At 37.9% G+C, this 16,038-nt stretch overlaps 1 protein-coding gene across 2 annotated transcripts in view; it reads left to right on the top strand.

Annotated features, from left to right (window-relative positions):
• KCNK12 (potassium two pore domain channel subfamily K member 12) overlaps window positions 1-16,038 on the top strand; it is a 35,250-nt gene that overhangs the window by 1,013 nt on the left and 18,199 nt on the right. For both annotated transcript variants that reach the window (XM_060692564.2, XM_034427441.3), the window contains exon 2: window positions 297-1,024. In XM_060692564.2, the coding sequence (XP_060548547.1) occupies window positions 682-1,024 (343 nt within the window). In that variant the 5' untranslated portion in view covers window positions 297-681. The remainder of the gene's footprint in view (window positions 1-296; window positions 1,025-16,038) is intronic.

Raw genomic sequence — 16,038 nt, 5'->3', positions numbered from 1 at the left:
CCTTTATAAATTGTGTTGAATGCAGCTGTCTTTTGTAGCTTTCCAAGTGTATTCAATACATGAGAATGCTACCTGCATAGAGTTTAAAGGACTCAGAAAAGAAGAGCGATGCTGGTGATGCATAACGGAAGGAGATTCATTCCAAAGTCTGAGGCAAGCATGAAAAGGAAATGATGGGAGGTGAAATGAACATTTGGCATCCTTTAGGAGGAGGACTATCCTAGATTCCTTTGGCCCTCTATATCATACATCAGCAACACTAATTTAGACTGTTGTTTTTTTCCTCTCTCAACTAGACCTGGACATCTTTGATTGGGATAAAGGCTAGACTACAAAGAACATGACCAAGTGCAATTATCTGAGATGGAAGAGAAAAGCTATTCTTTACAAGGCACAGCCAATGCTTGGAAGTGGGCTTCAGGGGCAACAGAATTTCCGAAATAGTTATATGAAAATTGATATGCCTAGGCTGATGTGGGAGAGTTCAATGGAAATCAAGTTAATGGAAGTCTGCATTGACATAAGCATGACAAGCCAATACCCATGACTCAGAAGGGAAACACTTCAACATAAGGATCTTTTTTTCTTCTATTGGATGCTTTAACTGGATAATATCTCCATGCCAGTCCCCCCAATGAGGTGTTGGTCATTTTCCATCACCTCTGTGGTGCTGAAATTTGGATGATGTCTATCAGGAGACTTAAAGGCTGCTGCTGCATGTCACATTTCAACGAGGACAATGGTAGGTTTGTCCTTTTAGCAGTACTCATTGTGGCATACCTGACTGTTGGAGCTACCATCTTCTCAGCCATTGAGAGCCCATCTGAAGCAGAAGCACAGCATCGTTGGGACTGGACCCTTCACAACTTTAGCCAGATCTTCAACATTAGTCTCCCTGAGCTGAAGGCCTTCTTAAGAAGCTATGAGGCAGCCATGGCTGCAGGTATTAGAGTAGATGCCCTTCGACCAAGATGGGACTTCACAGGAGCTTTCTATTTTGTGGGCACAGTGGTTTCAACAATAGGTAAGTCTTTCTTCCTTCCTTCCTTTTTTCCTTCCTTCCTTCCTTCCTTCCTTCCTTCCTTCCTTCCTTCCTTCCTTTCTTCCTTCTCTTTCAAATACCAAAGGTAGCCTTTCACAATTTGATATTCTCCAGAAAGTGTGAGAAAGTGTTGGGCTAAAATCAGGGAGACCAAGTTTCAAGTTCACCCTTGGTCATGGAAACTCATTGGCTAAATTTAGGCCAGTCACCTACTCCCAATCCCAGGGCTGTTGAAGAAAGTGGAGGAGTAAATACTATGTATGCTGCCTTCAACTCCTTTAGCACAGGGCAGGTTATAAATCCAGCAAATAAATGAAAGTATTGACCATGCTGACTAAGAAATTTATTGACTACATATCTGGACATACCCTTTTATTTAAAACTGACCATTTCACATTTTATTTTAGAATAATAATTTGTAGCTGAAGAGTCATAACCCACTAAACAACCATTGTTCTCTACCATTTCTCTCCCATCCATTTTTAAAGGAAAGATTGAAAGAATTTATTTCCCAGTTACATTTAAAAATACAAATCTATAAGTATTCATAATTAAATGTCACCATTTCAAGGGCTTTACCTCAAAGTCAATGGAAATCAATCACAGTAAAACAAGATCTTCATATACAATATATTTAGAAGTAAACAAAAAGTTTTCCTAAACTAGTTTTCTCCAAATGCATTAACTCATCAGGATCAACATCATTGGCTAGAAATGCAAGAAATCACTCCTCAACTTTAGGTTAGGAATCAGTGACAAAAATATAATTTGAATTTTGCTAAAAAGAGAAATGCTTATTATGCTTTAAAGCTAAAGTGTCAAATTCATGTTTTTGTATTCAAAATCACACAGAAATAGCTATCCTATATTATTAAGTATACCAATGCAATAGTTTTCCTGAAAAGGGCATTTTCAGATATAAGGTTAAAATCAGTATGCAAATCAGCCTTTAAACCAAATAAAACTTTTTAAAATTAATGCACAAATATATCCTTTTCTTTATTACATCCTATGCCAATTAACCTCTCACTAGCATTGTATGAGAGCTGAAATGCACTTTCTGATGACATGCAAAAATGGTGTGTAAGAAAACAAAAGGAAGGGTCTACATAGGAAGGAGGAAAGGATTTTTTTTTTTTTGGCTCTCAGAAAGATTAAGTTAATATATTAGTGACATTTATTGGTGGCTTTAATTATTTTTCCACAAAGAAACAAGATTTGAGTAACACACTACGTGCATGTTCCTTTCAAAACTCCAAACAAACATAAACAGCTGGTATACTTTAATGAAGTAGAATGGGTGAAGTTCAGAAGTGATGTTTCTTTTTCTAGAAAGCTTTCTTAAGTTGCTATAGCAACTGAAGTTTGGAAAGTGATCTGAAAGTCAGGATGCCTTCATAAACAGGGGTTGGTCTCGCCATCATGGGCAGTTAATTGTGTTTTATATCTGAAGCAAAAGTAGAGTGAATGGGATAAAATGTCCAGTTCCTGTTTCCTGCATCCCTGATTTTGTGTCTGTTACCAATCTGATATTGCTAAAATAGTTCTGTATTTTCTGATGACACATTTAAAATCAGGCTGAACTAGATGGCAAGTATAGATTCTATCGAAATTCCTTCAGAATGAAATTTTATTCAGTACCAATAAAGTATTACAGAGTTTTGATTTTCTTCTTTTTCCCCATCACCACTTCCCATCTAGTGATAGGGAGTGTGACATTTAACCTTGCATTACATCAAAGGGAAGTAGAATTAAATATCTAGATTTAAAAGCAAGAACTGAATGTCACATGTCATAAAATGAGATATGCATTACATTTTGAAGATTGCTAGGTTCTGTACATTTTAGTATCTTAGGAAAGTAGTGATAGTAAGAATTCTAAGAATTAATGTCCATAAACCTTGCCAAAAATTTTGCAGAAAAAATTTACATATTACTTTGTCCATCTACAGGCTTCTGCAGGTGCCCTGAAATTTGATTGATTGATTAAATTAGTGTCAACTTTTAATGAACTTTTTTTTTCTCCAAGACAACCTTTCCCCAATCTGTCCTTCAGGTCTTCCAACACTGCTGTAATTGAGGCCATTCACTTTGCTGCTTGTCATTCTCTTCTCTTTCCTTCTACCTTTCCAAGCTTTGCCCTGAGAGATAGGTGATGCTAAAAGTGTTGCATAAATGATACTTTGCTGGGTGGGGCCTTCTACCTTCTAGACAGAAATGGCCAACTTTGTGTTATATTACCAATAACGTTGTGATGTACTAGTAGATTCAAATTTACTTTCTGTCTATCCCTGTCCTAGCTACCTACTTACTGTATCTGCAAAGAAAATACTAGCAGATATGGCTGACTTTGTCACATACAGCTAATAATCTATTAAACAATGTTCTTTATTTTTTTTCATAAAGAATACCACTTTATGAACTAGCATTATTGGTCACAATCTACTAGACATTCTCCCATGTCTAGCTCCCATAATTGTAAAAAAAAATTTTTTTATGTCAATACATTCTCCTTCACAAATAAAATAATAAGACAGTGCTATTCTTTGAAATGTAGAGATTGGGAAATATTAGTGTTGAAAGTTGCTTTCCCTGTCAACACTTCCCCTGGCCACACTTCTTTTAACTGTAGCTTCTACTCTGTAGTACATATAGAGGAGGATATTGCATTAAATCCACCTAAATATATAAATATTATGCTTACAGCACTAAAGGCATCTAAAGTCACCTCTGGTAAGATGGGCAGCATAAAAGTTTAATAAATAAATTAAATCGTAACAACAATTACTTCAGGGTGACGTTAGAATGTGTTGATCAACAGGAGTTTAGCAACTGATTGTTAGCTGTGGCCTCTATCTTTACAAGAAGAGATTATTTTCTAAAACCTCTCACTGTATTCCCCACTATATTTCAGGGCATCTTCAAGGAGGATAAAAAAATGTCAAGATGGTTGGCACAACTGCACACTCAAAGCCTTTCTCTTTTTATGCATGTTACATACAAAGAAATAAGGTTTTAATTGCAAAAAGCTGCCACGTAGACTTTTTTTTTTAACCCTTACACTCCCTGACAGCCCCAGGCACTTCCCTCTTAACAATTAAATTGAAAAAAAGAAATGTTTTTTTCAATGTGTCCTTTGGTCTGATTTAACTCAAGAGAATGCATCTTTTAATTTTTCCCTAACACCCACAGGATTGTGAAGTGGATGATAGATCACTTCTGAAGTGAGGTGGGAGTGAGCATATTGGGTTAAGGCCAAGGATAAATGTATTTAAATCTCATATCAACAATCAATTTAACTAGGTGACCTAGGACCAGTCATCATTATAATCTATAATAGGTGGTGAAGAGTACCATTTGTACTACTCTGAGTTGCTAGGAAAATGATTACAATAAAGTGAAAATAATTGTTGGATCTAGCTTTAAATCCTTCCTCACTTTTGAAACCAGGTAGTTGCAAATTATTTTTCTGGGTTTTTACCCTAGTGAACGTCTTTTAACCCCAATTTTGCAACAGAGACTCACCCCACCCCACCCTCCCCATTTATATATTTCTTTTTCTCTTTTACTTCCTCTAGACCTTTTTCTTCTCTTTTTCACAGCAACCAGCACTACCAGATCCTGATTTAACAGTATACACTATCTTCTTCCTGAAAAATCCTGAGAACTGTAGTGCTGGGCAAGACAGTAGAAACCCTGCAAAAATCTGAACTAAGTTACAAATCCTTGGTGTAGATGAATGAAAAGGAACCGCTTCCTCAGCTTTAATTGGGTTCAGTCTTTCACACCATCCAGAGAAAAGAAGGATTAAGTGAACAGATAGAAGTGACAGCAATTCTAACAAGAAGCAGCCATCTTTGGTACCCTTATTTTTCCTCTCTTTTTCCTGTTCTATCCTTTTCTTTCTTCTAACCCAATGAGAAAAGGAAACGAAAGAGTTCCTTCCCCCTCCACACATATTTGCATACACTAAATTTAAATTTACTACAGCCACCACTCCCATAGACTCTGGGCCGCTAACAAATACCAACCCGATAAAAGCAGTTAAAAACATACAGTACCACAAGCAACCTGGACTAAAACAACCATAACAATAACAAATCAAACCAAATTAGGGACCCACAAACACATTGATTCCAAGCCTGAGGCTAAAGCCAGATCTTATGTACTTATTTATTTATTTATTCATTCATTCATTCATTCATTCATTCATTCATTCAATTTATATGCCACTTTTCTCCGGAGACTCAGGGCAGCTTACAATGCATTTTTTTAAAAAAAACCCATTATAAAAAACATTTAAAAATTAAAACATTAAAACCCATTCACACCATTCATGGCCGGATCTCACAAGATCACAACAGCGAGATCAATGGCCCCAGGCCTGCCGGAAAAGCCAGGTCTTCACTGCTTTTCAGAAGGCCAATAGGGTGGGGGGTGGTCCGGACCTCAGGAGGTAACTGGTTCCAGACAGCTGGGGCAGCCACAGAGAAGGCCCTCCCCCGCAGGCCCGCCAGCCGGCATTGTTTAGCTGATGGGACCCAGAGGAGATCTGTGGGATCTTACCGGTCGCTGGGAGCTATGTGGTAGAAGGCGGACTCGAAGATAACCTGGCCCTGAGCCATGTAGGGCTTTAAAAGTAATAACCAACACCTTGAATTGTGCCTGGAAACCAATAGGGAGCCAGTGCAGCTCATGGAGAATTGGTGTAATGTGGGTATATCTAGGTGTACCCACGATAGCTCGTGCGGCTGCATTCTGGACCAACTGTAGTCTCCGAACACTTTTCAAGGGTAGCCCCATGTAGAGCGCATTGCAATAATCTAACCGTGAGGTGACAAGGGCATGAGTGACTGTGAGGAGAGCCTCCCGATCCAAGTAGGGTCGCAATTAGTGCACCAGGCGAACTTGTGCAAAGGTCCCCCTAGCCACAGCTGTCAGATGTTGCTCTAATCTTAGCTGTGAGTCTAGGAGGACACCCAAATTGCGAGCCTGTTCTGAGAGGAACAATTTCTACCCCCCACCCAGAACCAAGGATGGACAATCAATATGGTCTTTAGGAGGCAATACCCACAGACACTCGGTCTGTCTGGCTTAAGTCTGAGCCTGTTGACTCCCATCCAGACCCTCACAGCCTCCAGGCACCAGCACATTACATCCACTGCATCACTGAATCTTGAGATCTTGAGTGCTTTTTAGAACCCCAGGAGTGAAGAACCATCTATATCTCTAGTGAAATTCTGTTCCAGAGAGCAGTAGCCATGACAGCAAAGTGGTCTCTATCTCTGGTCCCGTAAGATGACAGCCTTCAATAGAAGGGATCTGGCACATACAAACAGCCATACAAGAAATTCATAAATACAGAGAAGGCAGAACCTTCTTGGTTCCTTCAAATTTTTAGAATTGAGAGCAAAAATACTTCCCATTGCTTTGTCACAGAAAACTAAACATAAATTAATTGCAAAACTTGTTAGTAAATGGTTTTCTCCCTTCTGCCCTTTTTTTGTAATGCTTAATCTGTAAAAAGTGTTCTGGAGAGCTGGACAGTTTGCATCCAAATGTTGATGGCATTGTAGTAAATCCTAAAAGTCTGTTGCTCAATAATGGATTTTTAATTCTGTTTTTTTCTCTCTCTCTCATGGGCTAATATAGCTATATCTGCCAAAGGAGAAAAAGGTGTACTGCCTTCTTGTTATCTGCTGCTATTGGATTTTTTTCTGCAAATAATATTCTTTTAATTGGCATATCATTTCATTTAAAATTATTCTTAGTTTATAGTAATATAAAATGAGTTTAATTTATGTACTTTTGAACATTACACTTGGGTGGGAGATGCTCTGTATACTTTGTGCTATAGAAAGATAGGGTCTATATGCTTTAATACTTAAAAATCCACTCACTGATGTCTAGATGTTGTGTAGTGGATATCCTTATAATTTCCCCATGCAAAATTAGTACGTGAATGAGATTCCAAAGCTTACCTTCCTTCTGGTTTTTTTTAAAATCAGTATTATAGTAATATACATAGCTTGAATGCCTAGCATTTTTACTTAAAATTCTACACTATTTCCTGGGATGTGCTTAATAATAACTTTCATAAATCTGGAAAGTACTTCTGATGATAGGAATGATAGGATCCTATAATTTATTTAGAAATATAAATAACCCAAACAGAAGGCATGAAGAAACTAATTCAACCATATAATTGTGTGAAGTCTATTGCTGCTTGTATTCAGTGGACTTTTCTTAAATGTCAATTTTTGATAAAAACAACAACAACTGAATGAATCCCTCAACCCACCCTTCATACTTCAGCACCATGCATCAGTTTTTGTAAATTAATGTTTCCTGGAATATGCACCACTAAAACTAAAAGGCACTTTTGGAGCTCCCAAAAGATTTAATCATTCAATGCAACAATGGTTGCGCATTAACTGAAGTGTGCTGCTACTAATAGCTATTCAAAGGAAGCAGCCAATTCAGCTGAAAGGTGAATTCTGCAGTATAAAGCAACTTGGAGGATGGGAAAAGGAAGATTAAAAGAAGGTGAATCGCTGGCTCTTTGGTAGGACTCCATTGCACTTTTTATATTGTTCCACATTTCCCATTTCAAAAAGCAAAATCAGTAAATGTCAAAAGGGATCAACTTCACCTTTTCTAGTAACTAGTCTCTGGATTTGCAGTTTCAATCCCTTTAGTAAACTATTTTATATTTTTAGTATTTTGATAATATTGAAGCATACCTGTAGCCATTTTGTTGGGCCAAGCTGTTTTTGGTTTATTTTTCTCCTTCATACTAAACTGTATTGATACAATGTAATCTTGGAAGTCTGAGTTTCCATTTCCTTCTTTTATATACTCCAGAGTCCAGTGTATTAGGAAGGAGTCAGTTTTAGTTTCTTTTCCGTACTTTCTTTACTTCCCAGGCTTAAAGCTTGTTTTTGCAACTACCATTCCTGCCTTGTTAGGTCATTTCTTTGGCAGAAGAGATGTCTCTAAACAATAATATGGAATAATCATCTATTGCAAAACTCTAAGAATTCTAATTAAAACTGGACATTATGATTCTGTCTTGTAAATTCTTACTCTCCATTCCCAGGCCCAATCCAAAATCCTGGCTTGAGCCAATAAAGCTTTACGTGATGTGGGTTCTCACAATAATAGAGGACTCCGTGATAAGATTGTCCCTAAATGGCCTCTCTCTATCAACCAATTTCAGGAGAGTCCTCAGTTTACCAAAGAGCTCTGGGAGATGAAGCAGCAGAAGAGACAGTGGTAGAAAATTGGTATTGGTAAAGAAAGAGCAGAAGTGAACTTGATTGACTATGGAGATCTTCTATCTGAGCTTACACTGTGGCAATAAGAATGGCAAAGCTTTCTTGTTTGCCCTTGTTGTAACAGTAGACTATGCCACCACTACAGTATTTACTGTAACTTACTTCCTTTTACATGCTGAGGCACAAGAAAATCATTCTGAGAACCATTGTGGAATAGGTATAGTGGCAAAATTGCTTAACGGAGCTCAGATTTGGAGTCTGTGTGGAAGAGATCTGAGGAGGAGACAGCATCTTGCAAGGTTATATGAGATTTTATTTCAGTTTTTTAATTCTGAGGAAGAGGTTAGGGCCGTGATGGCGAACCTATGGCATGCATGCCGGAGGTGGCACACAGCACCCTCTCTGTGGGCAAGCGAGCTGTTGCCCCCGTTCAGCTCTGCTGCGCATGCGCCTCCCACCGGCCAGCTGGTCTTTGAGTCTCTGCCATGCATGCATACAGGGCGGGGTGCATGCAGGGGGGCCACATGTGTACAGGGGGCCACGCACACATGTGTAGGGGGAGGGGCACCCGTGGAGGCCCACGCATGCATACACGGGGGGTGGGGGCATGCAGGGGGCATTTTGGGGGTTAAAGGGAGCACACTTTGGGCACTTCATCCGAAAAAGGTTAGCCATCACTGGGTTAGAGTGATTGATGAAATGAGCTTCCTTACTAGTGAGCTTAGCCAACGTGGCTCTTTCAGGAAGCTCAGGAAGGGAATAGTAGTAAAAGTGGTCAATCTCTAAGAAGAGCAGAGCTGACTTGAAGGAGGTAATAGTGACCCAACTCTTAAAGTGTTCTTGTATGTGGCCATATTAAGAAAGGTGATATGGCTTGTAACCTTCCCTTTTTATGGAAGTGTTTCAGACTTGTAGGTAGCCTTGGATATCATTGATCCTAGTTTCCTTCTGGAATGTCTGTATGTCTGAGAATTGAGGGCACTGTTATACAGCGGTTTGCTCTTCCCTAGGCAGCCAGTTTCTGTTCACTTGCTTTAGTTTTTGCATTCATACTAAATTTTATTCAACATGTATGCCTGTTAATTTCTAATTTCTATTAGAATGGATTTTATTGTGATTTTTGTAATGCTTATTATTCACATTATAAATAGACCTTTGTAATCGTGAAATGGGCCACATAACAACATATTGAAATCCATGACTCTGGGCAGAGCAGTTATAGTGGTTGCAAGTGGACAGACTGATGTATGAATGAGGGGCAAATAAAACTAATAGAATAGAATAGAATAGAATAGAATAGAATAGAATAGAATAGAATAGAATAGAATAGAATAGAATAGAATAGAACAGAACAGAACAGAACAGAACAGAACAGAACAGAATAGAATAGAATAGAATAGAATAGAATAGAATTTTTTATTGGCCAAGTGTGATTGGACACTCAAAGAATTTGTTTTGGTGCATACGCTCTCGGTGTACATAAAAGAAAAACCTTTCAATGTGTAGCATTGTAACTGAATACTTTCAAATTTTAAATAATGTTGGAAGTTAATGAGAATCAAGCCACTTAAAATGTAGTAATTAGGTAGTGAAATAACATCAGTAACCAAACACTAGTTATAGTAATTTAGGGATAAATCTCCCTTTGCATGATCTGTAAACATCGCTTCTGGCTACCTTTGAGCAGGCACTGTCTCTTAGAAAGCTTCTCACTTTCTACACAATCTTTTTGGGAGAAGTCTTGTAATTTCTATATGTGTGAGTAAGAAGGGAGTACATGAATTTGTAAGTGAGTGTGTGAAAAACAAAGAGGGAGAGTAAGGTACATTTGCCTCAGGCCTGCTCCAAGCTCCAGATCCACCCACCTCCAGTCAACTTCCAAATTACCATACAGTTCTTCAATCTATTGACACTGAACCGGGGGTGGGGGGGGATGCTGTTCCCTTCTCTATCAAAATGAAATATAGTCCAGTCCTGTTTGCATGGCATACCTGACTTAGGTGAAGGGATAGGGTTAGTGTATCATGCATACACTTTTACCCAGGTAAGTGATCCAGTGAAATAACCCAAATGGTCATCTGGTGAAATCTGCTTTATGAGGAATTTTAGGAACAAAACGAATAATGGATTAGCCAGTAGCACCAAAGGCCATTAAAAAGGCACTTTTGCTAATGAAGCTCAAAAAAAGGCCTATTTTACATGTCTAAAGAGTAATATTGCTAGAATGTAATTAAAACCTTTAAGGAATCCTACCAGATATTTTTACTAGCTAAAATATTATTGTCAAATTGAGACAATGATGAGCAGTTTCAAAATTATGTTTTGACAATCCTGGGAGAGAGAGAAAGAGAGAGGGAGGGGAAGAAGAAGAGAGCTCTTGGCTGTTCTATTCTTTTCTGAGCTCCTGCAAATGTTTTTACCAATCAAGAAGTTCATCTCTCAGATGCAAAATATGTTGATGATTATGACTTTGCTTATTAATATTATATTGTTATAATACTCTCAACACTGCATAATTCATGTCTGTTTTTCAGCTAGATACATTTATAGCCCAGGGAAACACTCTGTAAGTTAATTCCAGCTAAAATAAGAGCCCTGATAGTACCCCACTAGTTTATAGCTCTACAAAAAACTACCAAATGTATGGAAGAACAGAAATGTTGGGGCCTGGTTTGTGAAGTCCCTTCACAAGGGTCCTGTGCCATCTTGTTGGTAGGGCAAGCCAGTCTTCCTTACTCGGTGCCAGAGAAATCAAAGGAGGCCACAAAGGTATATATGATTTTTTCCCCTATCTTCATAAAAGTCCTATGAGTTTAGATTAGGCTAAGAGAGAATAATAAGCTCCACAATAATAGAACCAATTTCCCAGAAAGATAACGGGCACCCTTTCAAGTGGAAGCTGTGATTCCTATACTGAACTGATATACTGATATACTGATATACTGATAGCCTAAATGGCCCCTTTCAAATCAATGTTTGTTTGACATCTAATCATCTTCATAGCTGGATGGAGATTTCAGTTGGGCCTTTTCTGATTCTCATTTGACACTCCAACCTCTACAAAGTAGAAAAAATCCTCATTCTTGGTATTAATTTATACAGACATAAGCAATTATCTTTGAACTTTTTATATTAAGGACTAGCTAAGACACAACATGCTAGAACTGCAGCAAGTCAGATAGAAGTTTAATGGGTAACAAAGACAGCAAAGCAATGCATCAAGAGATTTACAGTACAGGAATCTTGCAACCATAACTAATATCCTTGTCAGATCTGTGGGAATGTGAATAAGATATCCAAACATGCTACATATTATACAGTGCTACCATTTCTTCTTCTCCGTCTTCTTTTCTAAGCTGAAAAACCTTAAAAGTTGAAAATTTGTTATGTAGAGGAGTAGTTCCAACCCCTCCATTACTTGGCTTTTCATTTCACAGCTGACTTTGCCATCATTTGCCCCCCTAAGTCAACAGAAGTAGAACTTATCTAAAACCTTGCTAGATAAATATACATACATCTGCGGTACAGAACTAATAGGTGAAGTATTTTTATTTTAATTGAGGAGTTGATTCCTGATAGGGTTTCCACCCTACCTTGATAGAAATGCAAGCTGCAATGTTATAAGTTCTCATTCAGAGAAAATAAAATACAGCATGCCAATTAAGGATAATAATGCTCCTTAATGAGGAATAGCAGTTATTCAGATGTAAATATTCACAATCCTTGTTCACAGTTCAAGAAAGAGGTAATAATGTGTGGCCTACAAATCTCAAAATCTCCTTTGTGCTAAAGAAAATGTAATGGGCAACCCTATCTATTGGAAAAGTTTGCTCCCCATAGCTTTCTTTGGGATTTAATTAAAATGTGGGAAGCCAAGCAGGCAAAAGGCCAAATGTGGAGTAATTAGAAGGAAAGGCATGAATTCATACACAGTGGTACCTTGGTACTCAACTGCTTTGAAACTCATCATTTTGACAAGAAAATTTTGTCCTGGTACTTGTCGTTTGTTTGGTACTCGACATGCAAGCTAGAACTTGTCAGTTTCAGTGGCCTTGTGACTCGCGACCCTTTCCAATCAAAACAAAGTATGACGCTCTTGCCCTCTGCACATCCCATGCAATCTTATCTTAACTTCTGTGGTTATTTTGTGTATTTTTGCACTTTTTTTCTCTCATCATTACAGATAAAATGGTTTTTTTATTTAATTTAATCCAAGTATTTTATTAATTTTTAGGTTTATTTCTCATGTAAAATAATGATACACAAACCTAACTTTTTACATAAAATGTGCATTGTCTTTGGTTTGTGAATGCATTAAATTTATTTACATTATTCCTTATGGGAAAAAATTGTTTGGTACTCATCATTTTTTGTAATCATTGCACCTCCCGGAACAAAGCATGAAGGCTATTGCTTAACGCATTGTAAGCCACCCTGAGTCTCCAGAGAAGGGCGGCATATAAATCAAATTTAAAAAAAAAAATATTAACGATGAGTACAGGGCAGCGGTGGGTTCTACTTACCTTTACTACCGGTTTGCAGTGGGGCCGTGCGCTCTTCTGCGCATGCACAGAAGCGTTTTTATGACATTGGGGGTGGTGGGCGGAGCCTCCCGCCAGTTTTACTACCGGTTCTATCAAACCGGTGCGAACCAAAGGCAACCCAGAAGCGTCTGGGCAGGTGGGTGGAGCCTCCTGCCACCGCCGCTACTGGTTTGCCCAATTTGTGGCAAACCGGTAGCAACCCACTACTAGCTGGTATAATAGGAATAAGAAGACTTATTCTTCCATGCCTTGCTACTTTGCAGATGTCCCTTAAATCAATTTAATCTTCTATAACATGGTCCTTCCAGATCTGTTGGATGCTAATTCATAGTTCCCACTTAACATGGCAAACAGGAATTAATCATACCACTCCAGAATTCCAAAAAATTGATAAATTGTTTGCTTGAATATGGATTACAAATGTTTAATATGGAATATAAATGGAGCAAATGTACCTTAAAAAGAAAAAAAATCATTATTAAGAAAAATTGAGGCAAGATATAATTTCTTTGCAAAAAGCACCAATAAGAAAAAGGGAAGTGAAGTATTTGACTTTGGAGACTAAATCTATATGTTAGATTTAGTATTTATATGGAAAAATAGCCCAAAGCACAAATTCTGGTAGAGAGAACTTCCCTGAGGATGGGCTCCAGCAGAAATCCTAAAGCTTGGAAGACTAAGCCTCTAGTCCCAGTAACCCACCCAGATTTTATCCTGCAACATTATCCTGGGATGTGTACATTTGCCTTCATTAATGACTAAATCTATAATTTGATCATCATCATCATGTTCCAAATGATAATAAAGGGAACTTTTTAACATTACCTTATCAACCAAGTAACATTTTTATATGAGGCTGATGTTTGATGAAGACTGGGATAAAGTAGCTTCCTACAACTTGGTAGAATTTCAGAGAAGAAAATTAAACTCAACCAAGGCAAATTACCAAATACCTTTTTTTTAATTGTTTGATGGCTAATCTGGCTTTGGTAGACACTTGGAGATAGAGGAATGGTACCTCCAAAGAATATATTTATTGCTTTTTTATCTTTAAATATATATGTACTATACAGGCAGGGGTGAAATGCTCCCGGTTCGGACTGGATCAGGCGATCCGGTAGTGATTGTGGCAGGTGGTTCGGAGAACCGGTAGCGATGGTGGTGCGAGGCTCCGCCCACCCACCCAGGTGTCATTACTTCCTGCTTTTAAAAAGTTTTAAAAAAGGCTTTGATGATTACACGCCACAGCTGTGATCGTCAGAGCCTTTTGTTTACCTTTTAAAAGTATGTTTTTACAACCTATTCGCCCGAATGCTTTTAAAAAGTGTAAAAAAAAAAAGTTGGCCATGCCCACCCAGTCACATTAATCCTGATCACCAAGCCACACCCACAGAACCGGTAGTAACAAATTTTACATTTCACCACTATATACAGGTATCATTCCTCTGTCTCCGAGTCTGAGAGGAGGAGGAGGAGGAACCCACCCAGACACATACGTTTTTGTGAATAGCTGTGAGATCTGAATCAAAAGACTCAGTGTCTAATTTGTATTTGTATTTTGAAAATGAATTGTTTTGCATTAATCATGAGAGAAGCCTGCTCCACTTACATATCCTGAAAGCTTTCTTCCTGTCAGCCCATCGGTAAAAAGAGCTCCCACTGAAATGATTGCAAACATGCCTTAAATCAAAATTAATCTGAATAAATTTGACATGGCCCCTTCCTAATTATTAATTCTCAGAAGCTGTTACAAATGGAATGACTTCCTATTCAAAGCTAGTCAGCTGTCTCTTACTCATATTATAATGATATCAAGAATGGAAGTACGCACGCCCAACCCAGTATCCATTGTCTGATAGTAACACAGAGTACAAGGAAAGAATCAGGTAAATGGTTGGAGAGATAGTTAATTCCCACAACTCCTTTTCCTTATTTGTCTCAATTATTGTTTTGGCAATGAGAACACATAATTCTTAAAAGGCACAGATACTGAAAGGTGTCTCAACCAATCTTGTCTGGGCTCAGCATCTTAGATGAGTAGATTTAATGAGCATTTGGACAGATTAGTGTAGATAATCCTTGATTTACAACCACAATTAGGATCAGAATTTCTGTTGCTAAGCAAGGCAGTTGTTAAGTGAATTGAGTGAATTTTTTTGACTTTTTTTGCAACTGTTGGTAAGCAATCACACGGTCATTAATGCGAATCACATGGTCATGAAGCAAATCCAGTTTTTTCCTATTGACTTACTTGTCAGAAGCCAGCTAGGAAGGTCACAAATGGCCATCACATGACCTGGGACGCTACAACTGTTGTAAATATATGCCAGTTGCTAAGTGCCCAAATTTTGATCACATGACTGTGGGGACACTGCAATAGTCGTAAGTGTGAGAGCCAGTCCCAAGTCAGTTTTTTCAGGGTTGTTAAACTAATGATTATAAGTCAAGAACTACTTGGCTTTGGATTAATATTTGGTTGTCCAGGGAAATCCAGGGCTGTAAATTAAGCTTGAAAGTTAAAAAAAGAAAAGAAAAAAACCTTGAGAAAAAGACAGTAGCATACCAGTTCATATTATTGCCAAAAAACCATCTGGACATGTCTATGAACTTTATCTAAAGAAGTTTTCCCTGTTTAACTATCTACTGGCAACTACTGGGTCCTCCCTTCTATGATCTGTAGTTAGGATTTTTCAGATGTCTCAACAATTCTATCTTGTGTATACCTTTAGCATAATACAATTGTAACTCATTAATAGAGACTTCTAAGGTGGCAAAATATATTTTAATCAAGTCAGGCCACAGGCAAGCAGTTTTCGTATTCGAATGCTGCTATGGAAACTCACTGTTGACAGAAAAATAGCAAGAATGAGAAGAAGATGGGTCCGAATATTTCTCTCAAATGTGTTATCAGTTTGGATGATAAAGTTTTCTCTGACAAGGAATTCTTTTAAAGTTGCTTTTTACCATCTCAGAATTCTCACTATCTCATTTTACATGCATGAGTAGATTGGGTCAAGAGACAATTTCAAATGTGTCTGTGTTTTGAAGTGATTTGTAGCCAGACTCTACAAACTGAATTAATAATTGGTCTGAAAGTTACTCGCTCTTACTGACACATTTCTTGCACCAATGTTTGTTCAAAAAAAAAAAAAAAGAAATCTAATTACAAGGATTC

Source organism: Pantherophis guttatus, chromosome 1 (assembly GCF_059756535.1).
Source record: "Pantherophis guttatus breed Tessera chromosome 1, ASM5975653v1, whole genome shotgun sequence".
Classification (NCBI taxonomy): domain Eukaryota; kingdom Metazoa; phylum Chordata; class Lepidosauria; order Squamata; family Colubridae; genus Pantherophis; species Pantherophis guttatus.
The sequence above is the reverse complement of the archived record's forward strand: the minus strand, read 5'-3'. Positions and strand labels throughout refer to the sequence as shown.